At 35.9% G+C, this 25975-nt stretch overlaps 1 protein-coding gene across 4 annotated transcripts in view; it reads left to right on the top strand.

The window, feature by feature from the left end:
• CKAP5 (cytoskeleton associated protein 5) overlaps positions 1-25975 on the top strand; it is a 95441-nt gene that overhangs the window by 46109 nt on the left and 23357 nt on the right. For all 4 annotated transcript variants that reach the window (XM_045557966.1, XM_045557962.1, XM_045557963.1 and 1 more), the window contains exons 9-25: positions 2674-2778; positions 5673-5762; positions 5871-6035; positions 6760-6888; positions 7572-7754; positions 10134-10247; positions 10539-10649; positions 11675-11767; positions 15052-15237; positions 15686-15780; positions 17888-17945; positions 18035-18160; positions 19118-19257; positions 19405-19579; positions 20489-20602; positions 21605-21733; positions 25493-25687. In XM_045557966.1, coding sequence (XP_045413922.1) covers positions 2674-2778; positions 5673-5762; positions 5871-6035; positions 6760-6888; positions 7572-7754; positions 10134-10247; positions 10539-10649; positions 11675-11767; positions 15052-15237; positions 15686-15780; positions 17888-17945; positions 18035-18160; positions 19118-19257; positions 19405-19579; positions 20489-20602; positions 21605-21733; positions 25493-25687 — 2208 coding nt within the window. The remainder of the gene's footprint in view (positions 1-2673; positions 2779-5672; positions 5763-5870; positions 6036-6759; positions 6889-7571; positions 7755-10133; positions 10248-10538; positions 10650-11674; positions 11768-15051; positions 15238-15685; positions 15781-17887; positions 17946-18034; positions 18161-19117; positions 19258-19404; positions 19580-20488; positions 20603-21604; positions 21734-25492; positions 25688-25975) is intronic.

Raw genomic sequence — 25975 nt, 5'->3', positions numbered from 1 at the left:
CAATAATTCATGATGAGTTTCATTAATTTTTTTCCCTTTGTCAACAGTGTTTTTGTTTTGATTACTGCTAACTAAGGGCTTACAGTACTATTTAAAAGTAAATACTAATTGATAATTACTGAAAAGCACACTGCATTTTAACATCGTAGGCTCCAATTTATGAGAAAAGTGCTAGCACTTTTTTTTATTTTTTTAAGAGACAGGGTCTCTGTCACCCAGGCTGGAATACAGTGGTGTGCTCATAACTCACTGCAGCCTTGAACTCCTGGGCTCAAGCAGTCCTCCCATGTTGGCCTCCCAAAGTGCTGGGGTTACAGTTGTAAACCACTGCACCCTGTCAGCACTTTTAATTATACAAGATTTCCCATTGTTTAGATAAAAATGAGATTATGACTGTTCCCTGGTCTAAAACAAGTCACTAAAATGACAGAAGTCACTGAGTTTTTCTCATCTCTAGAATGGAGTCTCCCCCACATACACTTTTTTTCTTAAAAATAAACACTTCTCCCCCTTTCCCACTCCCATTTCCCAGTTAAGAATAACTTGTTTATGGAATATGTAACAATTGAGTGTGACAGGCAGATACTGTATTAGGGTACCTGGTCCATTACTCACCTATAAATGCATTTAATCGTTTGCAATCTTGAAATATAAATAGATTTGCAGTACCTTCTTCAATATTATATATTAAGATCATGAATGTCTAGAGTCTAGCTCCCACTGGTTACTGCTCTAATAGTGGATAGGGAGAACTATTCTCCTAAGAAAAGAATAGAATGATAGTTTTAAATTGGGTCAGTATAACAAAATCACTCTTTGAGCTATATGAAAATACTGATGTCCATATCTCATCCCAGATTCATTGAACTAGAATTTCTTGGAATAGGATCTGACATGTTTTTCATCACCATTTCTACAATATATATTTAGATACTAAATATAAAGTCTAGCATCTAAATCATACCTAAGAGGTTTTTGGTAATGAAAAATAATCAGAACATTTATAAATGCCAGTAGTGAGTTCAATACAAAACTGAGTGGAAAATTTTTTTTCCTGTAGACTTATAGTAATTAGAGATTTAACAAAATGTTTATTAGGACTCTGATCTCATCTTCTCCTAAGAAAGATGGATGTGCCATACCATGAGTTTACAGGGAGAACATACTTTAGTAAAGGGAGCAAAAGTTTTAGAGTGAAAACAGAACTGAGTTTGAATCACAGCACTACTATTTGCTAGGTATGCGACCTTGAGCAAGTTAATCTCTAAATTTTTGAAATCTACAAAGTGAGATAATAATAGTACCTACCTCATAGGCTTTGGTTGAAAATTAAAAAGGGTTATAAAGCACCTACAAAATTGTGGTATCTAATTTGGTGGGTTTTTTTTTTTTCCTCCCCAAAGCAGGGTCTCGCTCTGTTGCCCAGGCTAGAGTGCAGTGGTGTTATCATAGCTCACTGCAACCCATCTCCTGGGCTCAAGCGATCCTCCTTCCTTAGCCTCCCATGTAGCTGAGACTACAGGTACATGCCACCATGCCTGGCTAATTTTTTTATTTTTTAGTAGAGATGGGGTCTTGCTCTTGCTCAGGTCTCTAACTCCTGACCTCAAGCAATCCTCCCAGAGTGTTAGGATTACAGGTGTGAGCCACTGCCCCCGGCCCTAAATTTTTTTAAATAAATGTTAGTCTCTTAATCCTTACTCCTCAGCATTTTGGAGGAGCACATATGTACTAGAACTTCTTTGCATGCTATGTATTAGAGGTTGTTTAATGCAAAGAATCTAGAATAAAGCATTCTACTTATGGAATACCACATCTTAGGGACTAGATAAAATTTTAAGTAGAATGGAGGCATTACTTCTACTGGGAAAAGATTGGAAAAACATGAGTTTGGGGGCACTTATAAGTAAAGCAGCTTTTTAACACCAACTCACTTGGGCAGTAAAACAGTAAAATCTCACCCAGAAGGAACCCAGTCATAGTCACTGTCTTGCTGAATTGATACAAATTCAGGTACTGCCCGTAAGTTTAGATAAGTGCTGGGCTTTGTGGGGTGTAGCTTAGGAGGGTGGTAGTATAAACAATGCTGAAGGAGAATCTACTAAGTGACTCTAAACACAAGCTTGATGATCATTAGGTGACTAAAATGGCAGCTTCAAGGCCAGAAGCTCCCTCAGAGGAATGGTTGCAGTGGCATTCACGATTTAGGGTCCCCATGGAATTCCTGAAGGTATCTGTAGCCATTTCTACTTGTGCTTTTTGGGTAAAATATTAGAGCTGCTGCCCTGTGGTGTCTATCAGAGATACACTTTCTTTTAGTGTTTCCTGTCCTAAAGCAAAGTCACCAGACCTCCAGCTTTTCTGCCATTATCAGGGTCACCTCCGACACAGATGAGGAATGCTGACAGGCCAGACTGCCAGTACTGGATAGTAGGCAATTTTAAATTGTAGTTTTATGTATATATTATTGGTAAAATTTTAAGATAGGAGACTAAACATAATGAGGGAAGCTCCCAAATTTAATATTATCAAAGAAGATTTTTCCTCTTTTGTAGGAAACAAAATTGGTCACCATTAGTAAAATAGCTTTCAGAGTTCTTTTGAGAATAAATTTTCAATACCCTTCTTCAGGGCTGTGACTATTTTGTTTTCTTTGTTTCCCCCCCTTTTTAGGTTGTTGGAAAGGACACCAATGTCATGTTGGTGGCTTTGGCAGCAAAATGTCTTACTGGCCTGGCTGTTGGGCTAAGGAAGAAATTTGGACAATATGCAGGACATGTAAGTAACATTCCTTTTTAGATACAAATAAACAAAATTATCAAAAATAGCAGACTTGGTTTGCTTTATGCTTTAAAAGAACTCTTTAGCATAGATCTGTACAAAATGTGCAAAGTAAGTTTCCTGTTAAATTTTATCAATATTCAGCATAGATCCTTACAGACTTCAATAGAAGTGTCAGTTTCAACTAAATTTATAAGCCTTATGTAGAAAGTCAGGCACTTGGCCTAAAGTACTTAGTTGTTGATTTATTTGCTTATTACTTATTTACTTTGTATCTTGCTTTGTTCTTATAACATTTTATACAGTATAACAAGATGAAATAAAACTCATAAAGACCAGGACCAGAATGAAAATTGGAGTAGGAAAGGCAATATAAAACTATAAAGTTAATATATAAAATGTGTTTTAATAGTATCTTCCTATTTAATATATAATTTATTTACTAATATATACTATATAATTTACCAGTATACTTGAGACATTTAATGTGTAGGTTACACTGTTGGTGATATCTCAGTTTAATTTGTGCTAAGAAAATCTGACTAGAGATATTTATTGAATATGCTATTTGCTTTGTATAAGTTTGGTAGCAATCACATTTGGTAATAGTTTTAATTAACTGAGATGTTTTCTTTAACTGAGGCATCTGTCAATTGGCCTCTAAATCTAGTCTGAATTACTTAGAATGGTTTAGCATCCTAAAAATTTACCCTATTTAACTTTAGAGTATAACGTCCTAGCAACTTGATTCCCTAAATTGACTTGAGTCTCCTAGTAGTCCCTAGTCATGTGTCAGTTTTATATTGTGAAGCTAATATCTAGTCTCAGTTGAGCTATGGTATTTGGAGCTTGCTTACTCACAGCATTAAAAATAATTTCAGAGAACTTAACTAGAGAAAAAGACACTACTGAATAAAAATAAATCATGACTAGTTTATTACCAGGGAAATAAAAATAAGGGTCTATAAAACCTTTAGACATGTAAACCTAAATTGAAACAAAATTATAATCAATATTTGTATAGCAATCAATATTTATTATATAATATCTGTATATAACGTGCTATCAATATATTAACTAGCTTTTGGTCATTTTTGTGTTATGTATTAGGATATTTTATACTTTTGTATTGGGAATAACTTTTCAAGGTAGAAAACAATTATTAAAATTCTGTTTTAATTTATTAAATGATTACCTGGTTCTCTAGTTTGAATTCTAATTCTGGCTTTGTTTCACTTTGTTGTACAGGTTAAAGAATGTCTCCATTGAGCTATAGTTTGGGAGTTTTCTACCCTCCCCCTTAAAACTATAAAATATACAGTGTTTGATATCAAACATGGTAGTGGTTTAGTTTTATTTTCTTTAACTGTTTATAAACTATCTTTTTGGCAATATTTATAAAACTAATCTCAAAAAAAATAAATAAACTAATCTTTAGCTTTATCATCATTAAAATATCTTGATTTTCAAGTTTATAACTACTAGTATTAAAAAGTATTTTATATTTTTCCATGGAAACTGTATTTCTTCTGGTTTCTACCACTTCTGTGAAATCTTGAAAAAAAAATTTTTCTGATGCTGTTGAGCTTTGCTTTGCTATATCTTTTGGACCTTAAAATTCTTTTTTCAAGCCAGGCGCAGTGCACTGCTCATGCCTGTAATCCTAGCATTCTGGGAGGCCTAGGCGGGTGGATCTTTTGAGCTCAGGAGTTCAAGACCAGCCTGAGCAAGAGTGAGACCCCCGTCTCTACTAAAAATAGAAAGAAATTTTATGGACAACTAAAAATATATATAGAAAAAATTAGCCGGGCATGGTGGCCCACGCCTGTAGTCCCAGCTACTCGGGAGGCTGAGGCAAGAGGATTGTTTGAGCCCAGGAGTTTGAGGTTGCTGTGAGTTAGGCTGACACCATGGCACTCTAGCCTGGGCAACAGAGTGAGACTCTGTCTCAAAAAAGAAGAAAAAAAAAATTCTTTTTTCAGTTTGCATACTAACAAAGTGCTTGGCACTCAGAGTATATATATTGGGTATTCAATATTTAATGAATTAGCAATACTTTAGAAGATAAAATTAAAATTATAAAAATTCTGACTTCATTGATCTAAACTTAATACTTGAATAAGAAGATATAATTCTGATCACAGATTGCTATAATTTTTAGTATTTCTTTTTCTTTCCTTTTTTTTTTTTTTTTTGGTGTAGTGAAGGGGCAATCCATTGAGGTATATCAGCATCTTGAGTTAGGAGGAAGAACTATATGCTATACCTATTCCCCTACCCTAAATCTACCTAGCTGAGAATTATTTTATATAATGAGAGATTTTACTAACAGTAATGGTGATATGGTTGCATGTAAAGTATAGAGGCAGAAAATAAAAATTTGAGAAGCACTGCTACATTGGGACAGAATGAGAACTCTTAATTTTTCCAGCCTAAGACACTTGTGCCCTTCAGGAAAGGAAATGATTTTTAATTCAACTTAAATGTTCACTTTTTTTGTTGTTTTGGTAGAGCCAAGGTCATTTTTTAAATAATGGCTTTATGGAGATAAAACTTACACACTATAAAATTCACCCTCTTTAAGTGGTTTTAGAATATTCACAATGTTGTATAACTATCACCACTATCTAATTCCAGAACATCTTCTTCACCCCAAAAAGAAACCCCTGTACCTATTAGCAGTCATTCCCCATGCTGCTCTTTCCCCAGACCGTGGCAACCCCTACTCTACTTTCTGACATTTTGCGTAAATGGAATCATACAATATGTGGTATTTTGTGACTGACTTTTCTCACTTAGCATACTGTTTTCAAGGTTTAGCCATGTTCTAGCGTGAATCAATACTTCAATCCTTTTTATTGTTGAGTAATATTCCAAGTGTTCATTTTTAGGTCGTGCCAACCATTTTGGAAAAATTCAAAGAGAAGAAGCCTCAAGTGGTACAAGCCCTACAGGAGGCAATTGATGCAATCTTCCTCACTGTAAGTTACAGCATGAGTTTGTGGTTTTATCTAAAGTAAATTTTGTCAATATAATATTTTGATCTTTCCAACTGAGAAAAGCTCATTGACCACATTTTCTTTCTAAAGACCACACTACAGAACATCAGTGAGGATGTTTTAGCAGTAATGGATAATAAAAATCCAACCATCAAGCAGCAGACATCTCTTTTTATTGCAAGAAGTTTCCGCCATTGCACTGCTTCTACCCTGCCAAAGAGCTTGCTAAAGCCCTTTTGTGCTGCACTACTTAAGGTACTTCGTCTTTGAAGTTGGGGGAATATTTTATACCTAGGCAAGATTTTTTTTCTGTTATATATGTGAGTACTTGTAGGCTGTAGATTATAATCTTTTGAGGAACAGACTCTCTATAGCTTTGGAAACTGAAGCCAATTCTTGTAACTGTTTGTGTTCCTATTGTTGAAGGAAATCACAAGTTAGTTTTATGATTCTACCAACTGCTAAGCATTTTGTTTCTTACTTGGTCCATATACTGGTGTTTAGCTGGATCTGCCCAAGCATAGGCATCAAGTATGGAGTATTTAAAGATCATTCGGGAGTGAGGCATTTTAGATAGAGAGGGTAAGAAGAAAAGGAAACACTTCCTGAATGTATTATCAGAGGTTTCCTTAACCCAAAAAGACTTTGCGGGCTGGATGTGGTGACTCATGCCTGTAATCCCGTCACTTCGGGAGTCCAAGGCAGGAGGATTGCTTGAGCCCAGGACTTCAAGGCTGCAGTGAGCTGTGACTGTGCCACTGTGCTCCAGCAGCCTGGGCAACACAATGAGACCCCATTTCACACAAAATAAAAAAATTTGTGAAACAGTAACTGCTAGTTGGCAAAAGGAAAGCTACACTTAGCTTCAGTAAATCGTGAAAAGCCAATTCTTTATCCAGCAACCATGAATCTGAATTAAAGTGGACTGATACCTAAAATACCTTGCATTAAGATAATTTTACTTAATTCTGGACTATAGCACATCAATGATTCTGCACCTGAAGTTAGAGATGCTGCATTTGAAGCACTGGGTACTGCTTTGAAGGTGGTTGGTGAGAAAGCAGTAAACCCATTCTTAGCTGATGTGGACAAACTCAAGCTTGATAAGGTAGGTTAGTAATGGATTATACTGAAATTAGACAAGAATACTGGTATCCTTTTGATCAGGATTTCTCAATTTTTATTATCAGTCATAATAAAGAAATTTTACATTGCACAGACATGCATGCACAATTGAAACAAATTTTGGAAGATGCTCTCTTGTATTTTTTGTTTTCAATTTTATCTGTTCTGTTTCATTAAGAGAAAACAAATGCTGATTTTACTCAGGAAATTTATTTCATTCTCCACCGTGGTTTAGAGTGGAAAACATAGCTTTTGAGAATTTACATTTCATTCCAGACTACACTGGTGATATTAGTAGAAACATCTTTCAAATGACAACTCCTGAAAAAAAATCTGGGTGACCAATCTATGGAGAACATGAAAACAATGTTGTGAGATAAATTGGTTTCTAAAATATGGAAAATTACCTTTCTAAATATGAATGCCTTCCATCAAAAATGTGGTCATTGTAAGTTTATTACAAGTCTAACTTGTGAAAAAATGAAGTGTAAAGATATTAATGCATATTTACTGCCAAGAAAGTGTGGATAATGTATCTTTGTTGAAAAGGAAACTTTTTTCTCTGAATTCTCATGTATAGTTGTGGTTTAGAAATGACTTATAATAATATAGTGGTTATGTTTCAAAGTTGGGCTTAATGATGTTCATCTCACTTTCATTCTCCAGATCAAAGAATGTTCAGAAAAAGTAGAGCTGGTCCATGGTAAGAAAGCTGGACTAGCAGCTGATAAGAAGGAATTCAAACCTGTGCCAGGAAGGACTGCTGCTTCAGGGGCTGCAGGAGATAAGGACATGAAGGACATTTCAGCACCCAAACCAGGACCTTTAAAAAAGGCACCTGCTACTAAGGTTAATACATGGTTTAAAAATACAATTTAGTTAGGTGGAGTCAGTCTCAGGTTCATGGTTGGTCCTCCAAAATGATTTTGTTTGACAAATGAATTCCTTGACCACATTGAAAATACAGCAAAACATCTGTTAACAAAGACAGAATATTCCCGCAATACATTTTGTTATTTGAAACTTTAATACAGATAAAAATGGTAATGAAGGTCTAGGAGTGTGGGTTTTTTTGTCAATTTAACTTAAGATTTACTATCATACCCATTTTTAAGCGTACAGTCACTAGTATTAAATACATTCATAATGTTGTGCAACCATCACCACCATCTATGTCCATAATACTTTTCATGTTTTAACATTGAAACTCTGTATCAGTTAAACAATAACCCCCCATTCTCACCTTCTCCCAGCCCCCGTTCTGTTTCTATGAATTTGACTACTTTAGGTACACATATAAGTAGAATCATACAGTATTTCTTTTTGTGACTGATTTATTTCACCTTAGCATAATGTCCTTAAGGTTCATCTAAATACACACCACATTTTGCTTATCCATTCATTCGTCAACACTTGGGTTGCTTCTACATTTTAACTATTGCGAATGATACTGCTATGAATATTGGTATACAAATATCTCTTCAAGATTCTCCTTTCAATTCTCTTGGGTATATATGCAGACGTGGAATTGCTGGATCATATGGTAATTCTGTTTAGTTTTTTGAGGAAACACTGTACTGTTTTCCATAGTAGCTATACCATTTTACATTTCCACCAAGAGTGCACAAGTTCCCAGTTTCTCCACATCCTTGCCAACACTTGTTATTTTCTGGTCTGTAAGGATTTTTTGGTTTTTGTTTTTGATGCTAATGGGTGTGAGGTGGTATCTCACTGTAGCTTTGGTTTGCATTTCCCTGATGATTAGTGATGTTGAACATCTTTTCATGTGCTTATTGGCTGTTTGTATATTTTCTTTGGAAAAATGTCTATTTAAGTCCTTTGCTCATTTTTAATTGGGTTGTTTGATGTTTATGTTGTTGAGTTTTAAGAGTTCTCTATATATTCTGTGTATTAATTCTTTATCAGATATATGATTTTCAAATATTTTCTCCCAGTCTGTGGGTTGTCTTTCCACTCTGTTGATACTATCTTTTGATGCACAAAATTTTTTAATTTTCATGAACTCCAATTTATTTTTCCTTTTGCTGCCTGTGCTGTTTGTGTTATACCCAAGAAACCATTGCCAAATCCAATCTTGTGAAGCTTTGCCCTATGTTTTGTTCTGAGAGTTTTATAGTTTTACGTCTTACTTTTAGGTCTTTGATCTATTTTGAGTTAATTTTTGTATGTGCTATTCAACTTCATTTTTTTGCATCTGGATATTCAGTTTTCCAAGCACTATTTCTTAAACAGACTGTTTAACTTTCCTCATTGAATGGTCTTGGTGCCCTTGTCAAAAAAATCTTTTGACTGTGTATGTGAGTGAGCAGTGCATTTTAAGGAATCAGCAAATATTATTAAATAATGAAATAAAATGTGGCAAAGCATTTAACCTTAATAATAATATCACCTTGGTCATTTTGCTGATCATGTTGATGGATCACATCACTGAGTCTCCATACCAGTCCTGGTCTTCGTACCTTTTATAGTATAGATGGGGCAAATGCCCTGTGGCAAATATGGCATTCTTTTAATGAACACATGCCCTGTGGACTCTTTTAAATGTGAGAGTTATCTGATGCAGATGAAAAAAGTTTGATTCTCCTTTCCCACCCCTACCCCCACCTTGAACCCCCCAGCATGGAGTTAGGGGAAGAGAACTGATACTTAGTGAGCATCTGCCACTCTATTTGTTGCTACCATACACCAGAAACTATTCTATGGTCATCTCCAACATAACTGGAACACTAATAGGTTGCTATGATAACCCCTTTTTTCCTTTGCAGATTATATAGTTTTATTATACTATATTCACCTCTAATTGTGGAACCTTAAAGTTAAGTATTGAGTAAATGTTCTAACTTTAGAAACTGTTCTTTACTAATGTAGGAAAGATTTAGACATTTAAAGGCATCAGGATGTCATTCTCAAATCTGTAAATGTGTTAATAGTATAATTTCAGTTCATCACTTTGTTTCATTTCTCATTAGCTTATTCTGAATTAGAGGTTTTTCATATGGGGTCTGCAGATTACCCAATGGATGGTCTTCAGCAGTTCCATCTCACCTTGAAACTGTGCTTAATTTGTGGACATAAAACGTGTGTTTATTTTTTAGGTGATCTCTCATTTTAATCAAAATTTTAAGTGGTTCTCTACCCAAAAAAGTTTAAAAACCACTGTTTTATATGCTTAAGTGGTTTAATTTTTATTTTTTAAATTGCTCTTAGGCTGGTGGGCCACCTAAGAAAGGGAAACCAACTGCACCAGGAGGTACAGGGAGCACTGGAACCAAGAACAAGAAAGGATTGGAAACCAAAGAAATAGTGGAGCCTGAGCTCTCGGTCAGTATTACACACAATGCCTCAAACGCGTGAAACTGTGGAAAGCAGGACCTATGAGAAGATTTGAGTTGTTTCTCTGCGGGGTTCTACAACATATAGCTAATTGATATCTTTTAGCTTACTTAAACTGCCTTGGACAAACTTCCCCTTTGTGGCAATATAACAGAAGCCTCAGATACTATAGTATATCTATGGGAGTATTCTTTTCATTTTGGCTGGGGCATATTTATAAGCTTGCCATCTGTTTCCTTAAGCAATTCCTAATTTTAATGTTTTTTTTGTATCTTACAGATAGAAGTATGTGAAGAAAAAGCTTCAGTTGTCCTTCCGCCTACCTGTATACAGGTTCTAGACAGCAGTAACTGGAAAGAAAGGCTAGCCTGTATGGAAGAGTTCCAAAAGGTAGGTGCAGAAGGATGGTTTGAGTGGGAAAGAAAATTAGATTATATGGAAGTAATCAAATTGACAAATGAAGGATTTATCCTAATTGCTGTGTTTTATAACCAGTGAACATGTTTCATGGTGTTAACTACAGGTGAGGTAGGGCTTTTTTTTTTGAGTTTGGGTTTTTTGTTTGTTTTTTGTAGCTGTGTAGTGTTTGTTATCTTTTAACATCTGCATTCTATGGCTTCTATAAGCTCATAACTTAATACTTATTCAAGAAAATTAGGTTCTTATTCTGAGTTATAAGGCTTAGATTAATTTTTAAATTATGATGTTTGCACATAAACTTATGAGGCAAACAGGTCTGTCCACTTAAACTACCCCTCATTGATTTCTGTGTCTCTCCCTTTGTCTTCATGATTCCTTGGTAGAATAGACATTATTCATTGATATGAAAAGCTCTCAAAAACCTGCATTGGAAAGGAGCGTGGCAGCTCATTTGACATATGCTGTGTGATTATAATGAGGAGGAGTGTGGAAAACTGAAAAAGCACCGGGACTTGAGGCAGGCGCCTTCCAGTCCTGCATCTGCTGCTCATCTGGCTTAGGCACTGAGTTTGTGCATCTTTGAAATTTAATACTTTAGAACTTATAATCTACTCTACTTCACTATGTTTTTAGGAAAAGTAAGAGAAAATATATATAAACAGTTTCTGCCACACACAAGGCAAATGAAAACTATTACTGTTACTTTCCCTAGAGCAAATTATTTGTGAATTCCTGAAATGTGAAATAAAAAAGTTTCAGTGATATTAATATAACAGCCATATATCAAGCATCTAGCTTAAGAAATAAAGCATTATAGATACATACACATGTGCACACAAAGAAATAAAGCATTATAACAGAAACTATATAAGTTACCTGTCTAACCCTCCTCTGTTTTAGTCTATTGCCTCCTTCAGAGGTAATCACTTACCTGAGTTTGCTTTGAAACTAATCTTTAACCCTTTAACTCTCTTATTCTCTTATTTTACGTCAAGGCTGTTGAACTTATGGACCGAACTGAAATGCCATGCCAAGCATTAGTGAGGATGCTGGCCAAGAAACCTGGATGGAAAGAAACTAATTTTCAGGTAATTTTTAATTGGAGATTTAATGTTTTTTATTGAAGTAACTTATATCACATTATCCTATGGAGTAATACAGAGGTATAGTTCTGGTAATGAACAACGGAGTGTGTGCATTTTGATTGAACACATAATAACTACAGTTCATCCTTGGGTTGCATATAACTTTTTTTGTTGGTTTTTTTTTTTGGAGACAGAGTAGTCTCACTCTGTCGCCCTGTGTAGATTACAGTGGCATCATCATAACTCACTGCAACCTCAAACTCCTGGGCTCAAGTGATTCTCCTGCCTCAGCCTCCCAAGTAGCTGGGACTACAGGCGCACACCACAACGCCAGGCTAATTTTTCTATTTTTAGTGGAGACAGGGTCTCACTCTTTCTCAGGCTGGTCTCGGACTCCTGAGCTCAAGCCATCCTCCCATCTTGGCCTCCCAGAGTGCTAGGATTACAGGTATAAGCCACCACGCTCAGCCTAAAACTCAACTGTTTTTAAGTGTACAATGCAATGGTTTTCGTATAGTCACAGAGTTCTACAACTCTTGCCACTATCTAATTTTAGAACTAGATATTTTCATTACCCCAAAAAGAAACCCCATGCTTCTTAGCAATCACTCTCCATTCCTCCCCTACCCCCAGCCCCTGACAACTATTCATCTATTTTCTGTCACTATGGATTTACCTCTCCTGGGTATTTCATATAAGTGGAATCATACAATATGTGGACTTTTGTGTGTGGCTTTCAATTAACATGTTTTCAAGGTTCATCCCTATTGTAGCATGTGTCAGTTCTTTTTTATTGCCAAATAACATTCCATTGTATAAATATACTACTTTTTATTTTCACATTGATCAGTCAGTGTGCATTTGGGTTGTTTCCACCACTTTTTGGCTTTTGTGAATAATGCTGCGATGAACGTTCCTATAGAAATTTTTATATGAACACATGTTTTCTGGTATCTTGAGTATATACATAGAAATAGAATTGGTGTGTCTTATGGTAACTCTGTTTAACTTTTTGAGAAATTGACAAACTTCCAAGTGGTTGCAACATTTTACCTTTGCATCAGGAATGTATGAGAATTCCAATTTCTCTGCATCCTCGCCAGTATTTATTTTTCATTTTTTTGATTCTAGTCATCCTAGAGAGTATGAAATGTAATCTAATTGTGATTTTTTTTTTATTTTCAGCCACCAAAGTCTAAGTTAACTTAGTGATCAGCTAATGACTGGACAGAGATTTCCTTAAATGCCTTGAACCAATATGTCTTCCACTCCTTGCCAAGGATATCTGTATGTGTGTTTTTCGTGAGCAGTGGGATATCCCTTCAATGCTCTGGCACTTTACAACTTTACCTTAGCATTTACTTTTTATATAGAGTCTGAAGGTCAGCCAGAGGTCAATGATTAAAGCCCTTTCAAATCTTTACTGGGCATGCACACAGCCTTGAATATGTGCATGACCTAGATTCTCAAAGTCCCCTGTGGACGTCTTCTTCCCTATCCTTTTTTTTTTTCTTTTAAGGCAGGGTCTCACTCTGTTGACTGGGTTAGAATGCAGTGGCACAATCATAGCTCACTGCAACCTCAAATTCCTGGGCTCAAGCTATCCTCCTGCCTTAGCCTCCCAAGTAAGAACTACAGGTGCACAACCACATCCAGCTATATTTTGTATTTTCTGTAGAGACAGGGTCTTGCTATGTTGCTCAGGCTGGTCTCAAACTCCTTGCCTCAAGCGATCCTCCTGCCTCAGCCTCCGAAAGTGCTAGGATTATAGACATGAGCCATTGTGCCTGGCTATATCTTCCTTTTATGTTTTTGACCAAGCTCCTTTGCCCCAACTGGTATTGCACCCTCAGGCAGCTGTTATGTTAGATGTTAGACAGTTGCCAGTGATTGTTTCCAGCTAGTCAGGTCAAATAAGTCCTGCAAATGGGCTTTTCCAGGAGGTTGCCAGACAAGATAGTCAGTGCTTTGGATAAGAACTTTTTGAGGAGCTGCAAACCTGGTCCACCACCCTCTAGGTTTTTACAGTTACTGTATGTAGTTAAGAGACTGATGCCTTTGAAGGCTACTGGGAGCTGAGAAGATAGGAACAAGGCAAGTTATATCAACAGAAAGCTCACTATTCTTACTGAGATTCAGCAGCTTTTCTTTAAATGCTCCTTGTGTTCTTGCAAGCCTTTTTAATTTTCAGAGTTCTGAAAGAAGTTGATTTTGGTAATTTTTGCCAATATTCTTGTTGCTTTTATGGAGGATCAACTTTTTAGAGGTACTTACTCCACCATCCCAGAAGTCCCACCGAAAATAATTACATTTAAAAGAGGGGCCGGGCGCGGTGGCTCATGCCTGTAATCCTAGCACTCTGGGAGGCCGAGACGGGTGGATCGCTCGAGGTCAGGAGTTCGAGACCAGCCTGAGCAAGAGTGAGACCCCCGTCTCTACCAAAAATAGAAAGAAATGATTTGGACAGCTAAAAACCTATATAGAAAAAATTAGCTGGGCATGGTGGTGCATGCCTGTAGTCCCAGCTACTCGGGAGGCTGAGGCAGTAGGATCGCTTAAGCCCAGGAGTTTGAGGTTGCTGTGAGCTAGGCTGACGCCACGGCACTCACTCTAGCCTGGGCAACAAAGCAAGACTCTGTATCAAAAAAAAAAAAAAGAAGGTGTTTGTTATCTAAATGGATCTATGGTTGATGGAACTTCTACAAAGAGAGATATTTATGAGCAAAGGAGTCCTAGACCCTATAGGTCTGCCATCACATTAACATCTTTAAACTGATTTATTCTTTTATTCTTTATTCTTTTATTCTTCTGTTTAGAAACCTACAAGTTCCCTAAAATCTCCCAAGTTCCATTTTGTGTATGTGCAGTGTGAGAGTTGTAGTTTTCCTGTAGGCAGCTCTAGTGGTAACTCTGAGTTATACAGTCATTATGGTCATTTATCATGTACTTTAGGATATGTATTCAGTACTCAATGAAAATAATCATAAGAGGAAGAAAATATAGAAATTAGATTTTTCAACCCATAAAATTTCCATGTGGTAACATTGCTTATTAATATGTTGAAACATTGAGTGGTTTGGGTTTTTCCTTTCTTCACTGTCAATTAACTTCTTTAACTAATACCAATTAAAAGATAAAAATTATTTTACTTCTTTGCTTAAAATTCTGATTTTAGTTTGGTTGTGTTCTCAGTTATCCCTGTGTTACATCTTCAGGCTGCTGTTAATATAAGTAAATAAGTAAGTACCTTTGGTTTACTCATAACTTTGATACTTATCCTTACTCAGGTGATGCAAATGAAGCTTCACATAGTGGCTTTGATTGCCCAGAAGGGAAATTTTTCCAAAACTTCAGCTCAGATTGTATTAGATGGCCTTGTAGACAAGATTGGAGATGTGAAATGTGGGAACAATGCAAAAGAAGCCATGACGGCAATAGCTGAAGCTTGCATGTTGCCGTGGACAGCTGAACAGGTTAGTGACAGAGAGCTCTCATTCCCAAGTTTCAGTTTTTTCCTGAATTTTAATTTAAGCTTACTAATTATACTTTAGTTCCTCTCATGTAAAACCAGATTTGAATATTACATTTTTATTTTTTACTTTTAATAATAAATACACTGTCATCTGATAATAAAAATTTATAAGAATATTCTATAGAAGATGAGAATAATTTTCTCTTAAAACATTATAATCCAGAGTGATCATTAGTGAAAAGCTATAAAGAGTCTAGAACACTTTTAGTACTACCATCACTTACGTCATTTTCTTGAGTAGGTTAACTTTTATTCCTAAGACGTTCTTGCAGTTGTTTTAGTACTGGAAAACAATGTTTAATCCACATCTGATCTGCCTTAACTTCATGCTATATTTCTATAAGAAATGTGAGAAAAAATGCAGATCTCTTGTTTTTCCCCTGCTTCAGGTTATGTCAATGGCTTTCTCACAGAAGAATCCCAAAAATCAGTCAGAGACTCTGAATTGGCTATCAAATGCCATAAAAGAATTTGGTTTTTCTGGGTAAGTCACAAAGAAATCAAATGGAAAATAATTAAATGTTTTGCCAGTCTCTGCTTGATAATTATATTTGTTGTAGCTATCTCTGCTTTGAAGCGCTAGAGCTGGGTTGTCTCATTTATATAAAAGAAAACTACTTTTGTTCTCAAAAGTCTATATTGGCTTGTGTTCCTGCATTTTGATTTCCACTAAAAGAGTTTTCTAAGTTATTTTTCCTCAAGTGTTAATAGCTGTCCCACAGAAAAGCCAGTTTCTAAGGATTTCTAGCTAAATACATTTGGGAATTATTATAAATCACATTTGTTTAAAGACCTACAGTGTACCCTGGTGAATTAAATGCTCTCAGAAGTCTTGCAGTAGAAGAGCTTGTTTAACTTTGTTTAACCTGCTGTTTCCCAATCTTATTTGCATATAGAACATAGTTTATTTTGTTTAACAAAACTTTACATAGCTTACTTTATTCTAGGCACTTTTTTAAAAGTACTTCCTAAGGAATAATTCATTTGATTTAATCCTCATAAAAGCCACATGAGGTATTACATTATCACTGTTTTATAGATGAGGAAACTAAGGCACAGGAAGCTTAAGTAATCTGCCCACATCATAGTTAGGAAAGTGGCAAAGCCAAGGTTTGAATCCAGGTATTCTGGCTCCAAGAGAGAATGCTATAACTGCTATACTATCTTGCCTTTCTCTGTGACATGCCTCTTAATCTCTTGCAAAACAGAGTGTTGAGTTCTGATTGTAGAAACACTACTCTACAAGTTATCATGCAAGCAGAGAATTGTTATGTCATTCTCTGTGGCATCCTCCTATAGTTGAGGATATTGTTACAGTTCCTTCTTTATTGTATAGTTTTTTATGTATAACTAACCTCTTGGCATGTCACATAAAGCCAAGTGACTATTTCCCCCTTTTTTATGGTAATGTTTCATTTATTCATTTATTAAACAAGTACATACTGGCCACTACTCTGTTCCAGTCCCCGGGAATACATAATGGACAAAATTAAATTTTTCCATTCTTGGGACTTATATTTCAGTAAGGGGAGACATAAAATAAATAATTTTAAAAAATCAGGAGGATTAAGAACAATGGAATAAAAATAAAGCAAAATAAGGGATTAGATGGTATCAACTTGATACAGTTGGTATGGCGTTATTTTCTATAGGGTGGTTCAGAAATTCTTCCTGAAAAAATGCCATTTGAGCAGAGACCAAGACATGAAGGAGCAAGATGTGATAATCTTTGAGAAGAGCATTCTAGACTAAGGGAACATCAAGTGCAAAAGTCCTGTGGTAGGAGCATGTGTGACGTATTTAAACAGAGCAAGGAATGCATGCTCTTCGGAATGTAGCTGGAGTAGAATAAATGAGCACATAGGAAAGTGATAGGAGAAAAGATCAGAGAAAGAACACGGGGCCAGGCCATGTAGGGGGCCTCAATGTTTTGAATAAGTTGGGAAACCATTAGACGGTTTTTGAGCAGAACAGTAACAGGATCATTCTATGGTCAGAGAGAACAGATAGTGAGGATCAAAGAGAGGGAGACTAATCAGTAGGCTGTTGGAATAATCCTGTCAAGAAATTATAGTGGCTTGGGGCATAGGTTTTAGGGGTGGAAGTGTTATGGACTCAGAATATATTTTGAAAGTAGAACTGAACAGGATATGGGGTACAAGAGAGATGAGTCAGGGATTAACTCTGAAGAGCCTACATAACTGGAAGAAAAATGTGGCTGTTTACTGAGGTAGAGAAGACTATGTGAGGAACAGGTTTTGGGGTTGGGCTGTAGATAGTCAAGAGTTTGGTTTTTGACATACTTAGATGTGTAGGATGTCTGCTGGACATGCAAATGGAGATGTCACAATTGCAGTGGGATATATAAATCTGGAGTTCAGGACAGAGTTCAGGAATGAATTTAGGACTCTTAATTAGGCAAAGTAAGACTATCAGTATATAGATAGTATTTAAAGCTCACTCTAAAGTGAGTATAGAAAGAAAATATGTGAGAACTCCTCCAAAGGGAGCCAGTCCTAGAGTCTGGCTTTATTATACTTCTGAGTATTTTCAGGGTTTTGTTTGTTTTTAATTCTAAATGTTTCTTCTAGGTTGAATGTCAAAGCTTTCATTAGCAATGTGAAGACAGCTCTTGCTGCAACAAACCCAGTGAGTACATACCAGCATATATAGGAGCATTATTGCCATCTTTGTGGTTCTGTTCTGATTTGGAAAGTTCTTTTTGTTCTTTATGGCAGGCTGTCAGGACTTCTGCCATCACCCTCCTTGGTGTGATGTATCTGTATGTTGGTCCCTCTTTGCGAATGTTCTTTGAGGATGAGAAGCCTGCCCTCCTATCCCAGATAGACGCAGAATTTGAGAAGGTAAAGGTTCCACATATGATATAATCCATTGGTGGGCTTGAGACTCTCATAGTAGTTAAAATTAAACACTTAAACCTTTGAAATAAAGAATGTGTACGTATTTGGTGTTATGTGCATAACCTGGAAGGTTTCATGAGAAATTGATGACTTTGTCTATGAGGAAGGGATCTGGGTAGCTGTGGTTCAGGGTGGGAAATTTTTCTCTTTATATCCTTTTGTACCTTTGGAATTTCAAAGATTGTGAATGTATTACCTTTCAAAAAGTATAGTAAATAGAACTTTTTTTTAAAATTTGAAATAAAAAACATAATCTTCCTTGGCCGGGCACGGTGGCTCACGCCTGTAATCCTAGGCACTCTAGGGAGGCTGAGGTGGGCGGATCGTTTGAGCTCAGGAGTTCGAAACCAGCCTGAGCAAGAGCGAGACCTCTTCTCTACTAAAAAATAGAAAGAAATTAGCTGGACAACTAAAAATATATAGAAAAAATTAGCCGGGCATGGTGGCGCATGCCTGTAGTCCCAGCTACTCGGGAGGCTGAGGCAGAAGGATTACTTGAGCCCAGGAGTTTGAGGTTGCTGTAAGCTAGGCTGATGCCACGGCACTCTAGTCAGGGTGACAGAGCAGGACTCTGCCTCAAAAAAAAAAAAAAAATTAAGAAAAATAACTTAATCTTCCTTGAATACATTTTCTAACAAATTGCTGAGTATTGGCAGACTTGTTCTGTGTTGTCTTGGGCATGTGAATCATGTGACTGAAAAGTCAGATTCTCATAGGTTTGTCTAAAAATAACTTTTGCCCTATATTCTCAAAATTGTAAACAGGTAGGAGTTAAAATATCTATTGTGTAAATAAGCACTGTGAAGGAATGAGAAACTTTGATGCAGGTACCTTCTCTAATTTGTTTGCTCTTATATCCTTCATCAAGTTCATTAGCCTCACTAATTCATTTGTGTGTAGATGCAGGGACAAAGCCCACCTGCTCCAACCAGGGGAATTTCTAAGCACAGCACAAGTGGCACAGATGAAGGAGAAGATGGAGATGAGCCAGATGACGGGGGCAATGATGTTGTTGATCTTTTGCCAAGGACAGAGATCAGGTAGGTTGCAATCTGTGAAATGGTTTATTTGATTCATTATATTGAATTTTTAATGGTGCCTTCTATTTGAATATGGTAAAGGGAACTTATGTGACATTATTATTCTTTTAGGAGTCTGGAATTAAGGTTCTGTCTTCTATTTTTCAGTGATAAAATCACTTCAGAGTTGGTATCTAAGATTGGTGACAAGAATTGGAAGATCAGGAAAGAAGGCCTAGATGAAGTGGCAGGTATTATCAATGAAGCAAAATTTATCCAACCGAATATAGGTGAACTTCCAACTGCCTTGAAGGGTCGACTCAATGATTCAAATAAAATCTTGGTATGTAGAGCATATGCCTGTTCCTTTTCCCTCCCTCATCCCTGCTGTAGGTGTTTCTTTTTCAATGTAGCCTTCACTAGCAAATGAGTGGTCACTTTATTTGCTATGAACTAGAAATAGCTTCTTTTAATTTATTAAATGTATCTCAAGATATGTTGGCAGATGGCAGGTTTATTAACCAAATTTTATGAATTTCAAAATTTACTTTTTGTAGGAATCCAATATTATTAATCAATATCTTTTTATAAAACTCAAACATGCTTAACTTCTAATTTTTCTTTTTTCTTTTTTCCCCCACTCCTCCCCCTTTAATTTCTAATTTTTAAATTTGGATTTTTTTATGTCAAAATTTCCTTAAACTAGGTTTTACCTTAAAGTTGTAAAGTAGTATAATCTCTGGTTTAAAATTCTAATTGTCCGGTTTTAGGAACTGATGATAAACAGAGAGACTACTACTTGGCCGGGCACAGTGGCTCACACCTGTAATCCTAGCACTCTGGGAGGTTGAGGCAGGAGGATCGCTTGAGGTTAGGAGTTCAAGACCAGCCTGAGCAAGAGCGAGACCTTGTCTCTACCAAAAATAGAAAAAATTAGCCAGATATGGTGGCATGCACCTGTAGTCCTAGCTACTTGGAAGACTGAGGCAGGAGGATCACTTGAGCCCAGGAGTTTGAGGTTGCAGTGAGCTATGATGATGCCATTGCTTTCTACCCAGAGGAACAGAGCAAGACTCTGTCTCAAAAAAAAAAAAGACAACTATCTAAAAATTAATCACAAACTAATTAGAACAGTGTCATAAGCTGATGTCTCTATCTCTTAAGTAGGCCAGAAATCTACTGTATTGACCATTTGTAAACTTGCAAAACTTTGAGCAGAGCTTGCTTGTAAGTGTTGGCTCTTTCTCCTCAGGTGCAGCAGACATTGAATATTCTCCAGCAACTGGCAATAGCCATGGGCCCAAATATCAAGCAACATGTAAAGAATTTAGGCATCCCTATCATCACAGTCCTTGGAGATAGCAAGGTAAACCTAATAAATCTTTACAGTACAACTCCATTCTGGAATAGACTAGCCGCATTCTTAGGCAAAAGATAATTCTCTTTTCAAGAGTACATGCAAAGCCTTTATTAACTTTATAATAGAAGAAAAATAGTAAATATTTTTATCTTCTAGGCATTACGACAGGACTAGCTTTATGACCCTAAGAGAAGTTATTTTCTCTGAAGGTCAGTTTCTTTATCTGTGAAATTTCTTTCTTTATAGAATTAAATGAGCCTGTATGTAAGGTACATTTTATTAAGCCTATTTCATATAGTATGTATTCAATAAATGGTTGCTGTTACGATTATGACATCATTGTATAAAGTATTGGTATGGTGAATAAATATATGAGGTTTTGGGTCATGAAGTTATTTGCTGCTTTTTTTTCCCCTGAACTAGAGCAGGATCTTCTGGTAGTTCAGTAAGATATTTGTAGTTTCACAGTCCTAGAAGTCACTAAAGTGTCAGGGAAGGGTGCAAGCCTCTTATATTTAGCCCTAGACTGAATATTTGATTGTTTCTTTACTTTTATGTAATTCATTTAATTTGAGGAGTTGTGCTATTTTAATATTAATATAAAAACATAACTTACACTTTTAGTCAAATTGTTAACAATTTCATTCTTAACCAGTATGAGGTCTTTAACATGTAGAATTCCATTCTTTAGCAGACAGTCACAGTCATAAGAGCCTCCAAAATTTCAGGAAATAAAATCTAAGAGGCTATTCTTCTTACATGATATTTTACGTCTAGATCATTACTTTCTAATTAACTGAGTACAGTTTTATAATATAGACTTTTATATTTCTACTTTGTTTTGGTACAACCGTAGAACTGTTTTCTATTTCAGAGAAGATGGTTCCAAGTGTGTTCATATGGACCTTAAAGAAACCTCCACTGAGTTGTGTTCATAAAGTAACAATGTTTACCCCCTACCTCCAAACTATAGCTGATGTTATTTTTGCTCTCCTCTTCTCTGTGCAGAACAATGTTCGAGCTGCTGCACTAGCAACTGTGAATGCTTGGGCCGAACAGACTGGCATGAAGGAATGGCTGGAGGGAGAAGATCTTTCTGAAGAGCTCAAAAAGGAAAATCCTTTCTTGAGACAAGAGGTTAGTACTAAATTAATCATGTGCATTACTCATGTCTTTTACTTCACTTGGGCCTGCCTGATAAATATACTAAATTTATGTTTATGGTTAGAGTTTCATTATAAAACAGTTAATAAAATGAAAGTAAATTCCTAGAGCTTTTGTATTCATGTGCTTCTTTTTTTTCTTTCTTGTTTTTTTTTTTAACAATGAAACTTCTTAAAGAACTAATCTTTTTGTGGAATTTTCTCTTTTCGTAAACTCCTAAATGGTAAAAGTTTTAACCAGAACATAAAAATAAGAGTTTAACATTTGAAAATCCATCATTATAATCCATCATACCCACAAAATAAAGAAGAAAAATCATACGATCATATCAATTGATGCAAAAAAAGAATTTGACAGAATCCAACACTCGTTCCTGATTAAAAATTCTCAGCAAGTCAGTAATAGAAGAGAATTACCTCAGCTTGATGAAGAGCATCCGCAAAAGACCTCTACAGATAATATCATACTTAATGATAGACTGAATGTTTTCCCCATAAGATCTGGAACAAAGCAGGGATATTGACTCTCACTACTGTTCAACATAGTACTGGAAGCTCTAGTCACTGTAATAAGGCAAGGAAAAGAAACAAAAATCATACAGATTGGAAAAAGAATAAATAAAGGATAAATCTGTTTCTAACTGGAGATAATATGACTAATGTACATAGAAAATTCCAAGAAATCTACAAGTAAACTCTTAGAACTAATTGATGAGTTCCACAAGATTGCAAGATACAAAGCCCGCATGTAAAAATCAGTCACATTTCTTTATGCTACAATGAACATGTGAAAACCAAAATTAAGAAACTACTGTTTTACAGTTGCTCCAAAGAAAATGAAATCCTTAGGCATATATACACCTAACAAAACAAATACAAAATATATATGCTAAAAGTTATGGAATTCTGATGATAGGAGTCAAACAAGACCTAAATAAATGGAGAGACATGCTGTATTTGTGGATTGGACAACTAAACATAGAGATGTCAATTCTTAAATTGGTCTGTAGGTTTAATGCAATTCCTGTCAAAATTGCAGCAAGGTTTTTTTATAGACAAAGATATGCTTATTCTAATTTATATGGAAAAGCACAAGTCTTAGAATAGCCAAAACAATCTTGGTAAAGAAGAAGAGAAAATGGGAGAAATTACTTTGCCTTTTTTTTTTTTTTTAAGGCTAGCCAAGTGAAGCAGTGGGAGTGGAGAAGGATCAGTTAGTTGTATATACTACTGCACTCGGCCCAGCCCACTTGGTCATATATTAAGGTTAACTATATTGCTAATGTAATCAAGACATTGTGATATTGGTGGTAGAGGGGGATAGAAGTATACACGTAGACCAGTAGAAAGTAGAACAGAAGAGAGAACCCAGAAATAGATCCACACTAATATAATCAACTAATTTTTTATAAAACTACAGAAGTAATTCAGTAGAGGAAGGGTAGCCTTTTGGACAAATGATTCTCGAGCAGTTGGATATCCATAGACCAAAAAAAAAAAAAGAACTTTCACCCAAACCTCACACCTTAGACAAAAATTAACTCAAAACAGTTCATGGACTTAAATGTAAAACATAAAATTGTAGAACTTTTAAAGGATAACATAGAAAAACTCTAGGATATAAGGCTGGTTTCTTAGATATGAAACCAAAACCACAGTCTATGAAATGAAAAATTGATAAATTCGGCCACATCAAAATTGAAAACTTTTTGAGCTTCAAGTCTGTAACAAAAGACCACATGAAGGAGATAAAAAGACAAGCTACAGAGTAGGAGAAAATACTTGTAAACTCTATATCCAATAAACGACTGATATCCAAAATACATAAAAAAACTTCTCAGAACTCAACAGTTGAAAAAATCTAATTAGAAAATGGGAAAAAGACATGAGCAGACATTTCACTGAAGAGGATATGTACATGGAAAATAAGCCCATGAAAAATATTCAATGGTGTATAAGCCATCAGGGAAATGCAAATTAAAACTACAATGAAATATCATTATAGGCCGGTTCATGGTTCATGCCTGTAATCTTAGGCACTCTGGGAGGCCGAGGCGGGCGGATCATTTGAGCTCAGGAGTTCGAAACCAGCCTGAGCAAGAGTGAGACCCCGTCTCCACTAAAAAATAGAAAGAAATTATCTGGACAATTAAAAATATATAGAAAAAATTAGCCGGGCATGGTGGCGCATGCCTGTAGTCCCAGCTACTTGGGAGGCTGAGGCAGAAGGATTGCTTGAGCCCAGGAGTTTGAGGTTGCTGTGAGCTAGGCTGATGCCACAGCACTCTATCTAGCCAGGGTGACAGAGCCGGGACTCTGCCTCAAAAAAAAAAAAAAAAGAAAGAAAGAAATATCACTATGCAACTATCAGAATTGGTTTAAAAAAAAAGGCGATTAACACCAAATGCTGGCAAGGATGTGGAGAAACTTGAACACTCTCATACATTGCTGGTAGAAATGTAAAATAGTACAGCCACTCCAAAGAAATTTGGTGTTTTGTTATAAAATTAAACCTGCAGTTACCATATGACCCAGCAGTTGCACTCATGGGCATTTATTCCAGGAAAGTGGAAGTTTACATCCACACAAAAACCTATACATAAATGTTCATAGCAGCTTCATTCATAGTAGCCAAAAACTAGGGGTGTAGCTCAAGGGTAGAGAATTTGACTGTGTATAATAGCCAAAAAATAGCAACAACTTGGATAGCCTTCAATAGGTGAATGGTTAAACAAACCTATTGTATGTTCATATATGGAATACTATTTAGCAATAGAGAATGAACTACTGATACATGCATCAATAAATCTCCAAGGAATTATGCTGTATGACAAAAACCAATCCCAAACAATTACATACTATGTGATTTATTTAATTGGTGTAACATGTTTGAAAGTACAAAATTTTAGAAATAGAGAGCAGATTAGTGGTTGCTAAGGATTAGGGAGGGGAGAAGGGAAGACAGATGGGCGTGGTTATAAAAGGGCAACATGAGGAATCCTTATGATGTAATTTCAGAATTTGGACTGTGGTGGCAGGTATACTAACCGTATACTTACGTAGTTCTATAAAACTAAATACATAGACACAAATGAGTACAAGTAAAAGTGAGGAAATATGAATAAGATGGCTGGATTGTATCAATGTCTATATCCTGGTTTGATACTGTAGTATAGTTTTGTAAAGTGCTACTATTAGAGGAAACTGGGTAATGGGTACATGGGATCTTTCTGTATTATTGTAATTGCAAAGTGAATCTACAATTAGCTTAAGAAAAATTTCCAGTTAAAATACAAATATGAATTATTTTAGGGGTATGGAGAAAAACTGTCAACATACACTAGAAAATAGAAGCCTTAATAAAATTTTTCATCTTCTGACCAAGTGTTTTGGGTCTTTTCTAGCTAAATATTTCTTAGAACTTGAAAAACTTTCACCTATCTTCCTTTTTATCTTTACAATATATTAAGAATGTTAAAGCTTTATAATATAATGCCAAAATATGATCCAAAGAACTATGGCCATATCTTAAAGATGACTGTCATTATTGCCTATATTATTAATATTTAATATAGCACAGTTCTTGAGCAGTGAAAAGTACTGATCTCATATTGTAAAGTTACAGGTAAGCACTAATTCAGTGTTTGGGACTAATGAAATTAGTGTGCCTGAGATCATAAATAATACCAATTTTCACTTAAAATGTGTAACTAGTCTTTATTTCTTTTGGCAGCTTCTGGGCTGGCTGGCTGAGAAACTACCTACTCTTCGTTCCACCCCCACAGACCTTATCCTCTGTGTTCCTCATCTCTATTCCTGCCTAGAAGATCGAAATGGAGATGTACGAAAGAAGGCCCAAGATGCTTTGCCATTCTTCATGATGCATTTAGGATATGAAAAAATGGCCAAGGCTACTGGCAAACTAAAGGTACTTCTTGTCATTGCTGCTGCTGTTCCTGCCGTTGAAAGCTGCTAGAAAAACATTGAGTTTATATAAGCAAAAAATCATGTGACCTCCTATTCTCAATTTGAAATCCTAATGAGAGGAAAAATAAAATATTTAGCAGTATAGAACTTCTGAGAAACTGCTGACTCCACTGGGGTGAAAACCGACCTTCTAGAATGATAGCTACTTTAGCATGACTTCATAATGTGTTTTACTTCTTTACATTCCATGCTGCCTCCCTTCCTTTATTCGTCTTTCAAAACTGGGAGC

The sequence above is a fragment of the Lemur catta genome, chromosome 7, assembly GCF_020740605.2.
Source record: "Lemur catta isolate mLemCat1 chromosome 7, mLemCat1.pri, whole genome shotgun sequence".
NCBI lineage: Eukaryota > Metazoa > Chordata > Mammalia > Primates > Lemuridae > Lemur > Lemur catta.
The sequence above is the reverse complement of the archived record's forward strand: the minus strand, read 5'-3'. Positions and strand labels throughout refer to the sequence as shown.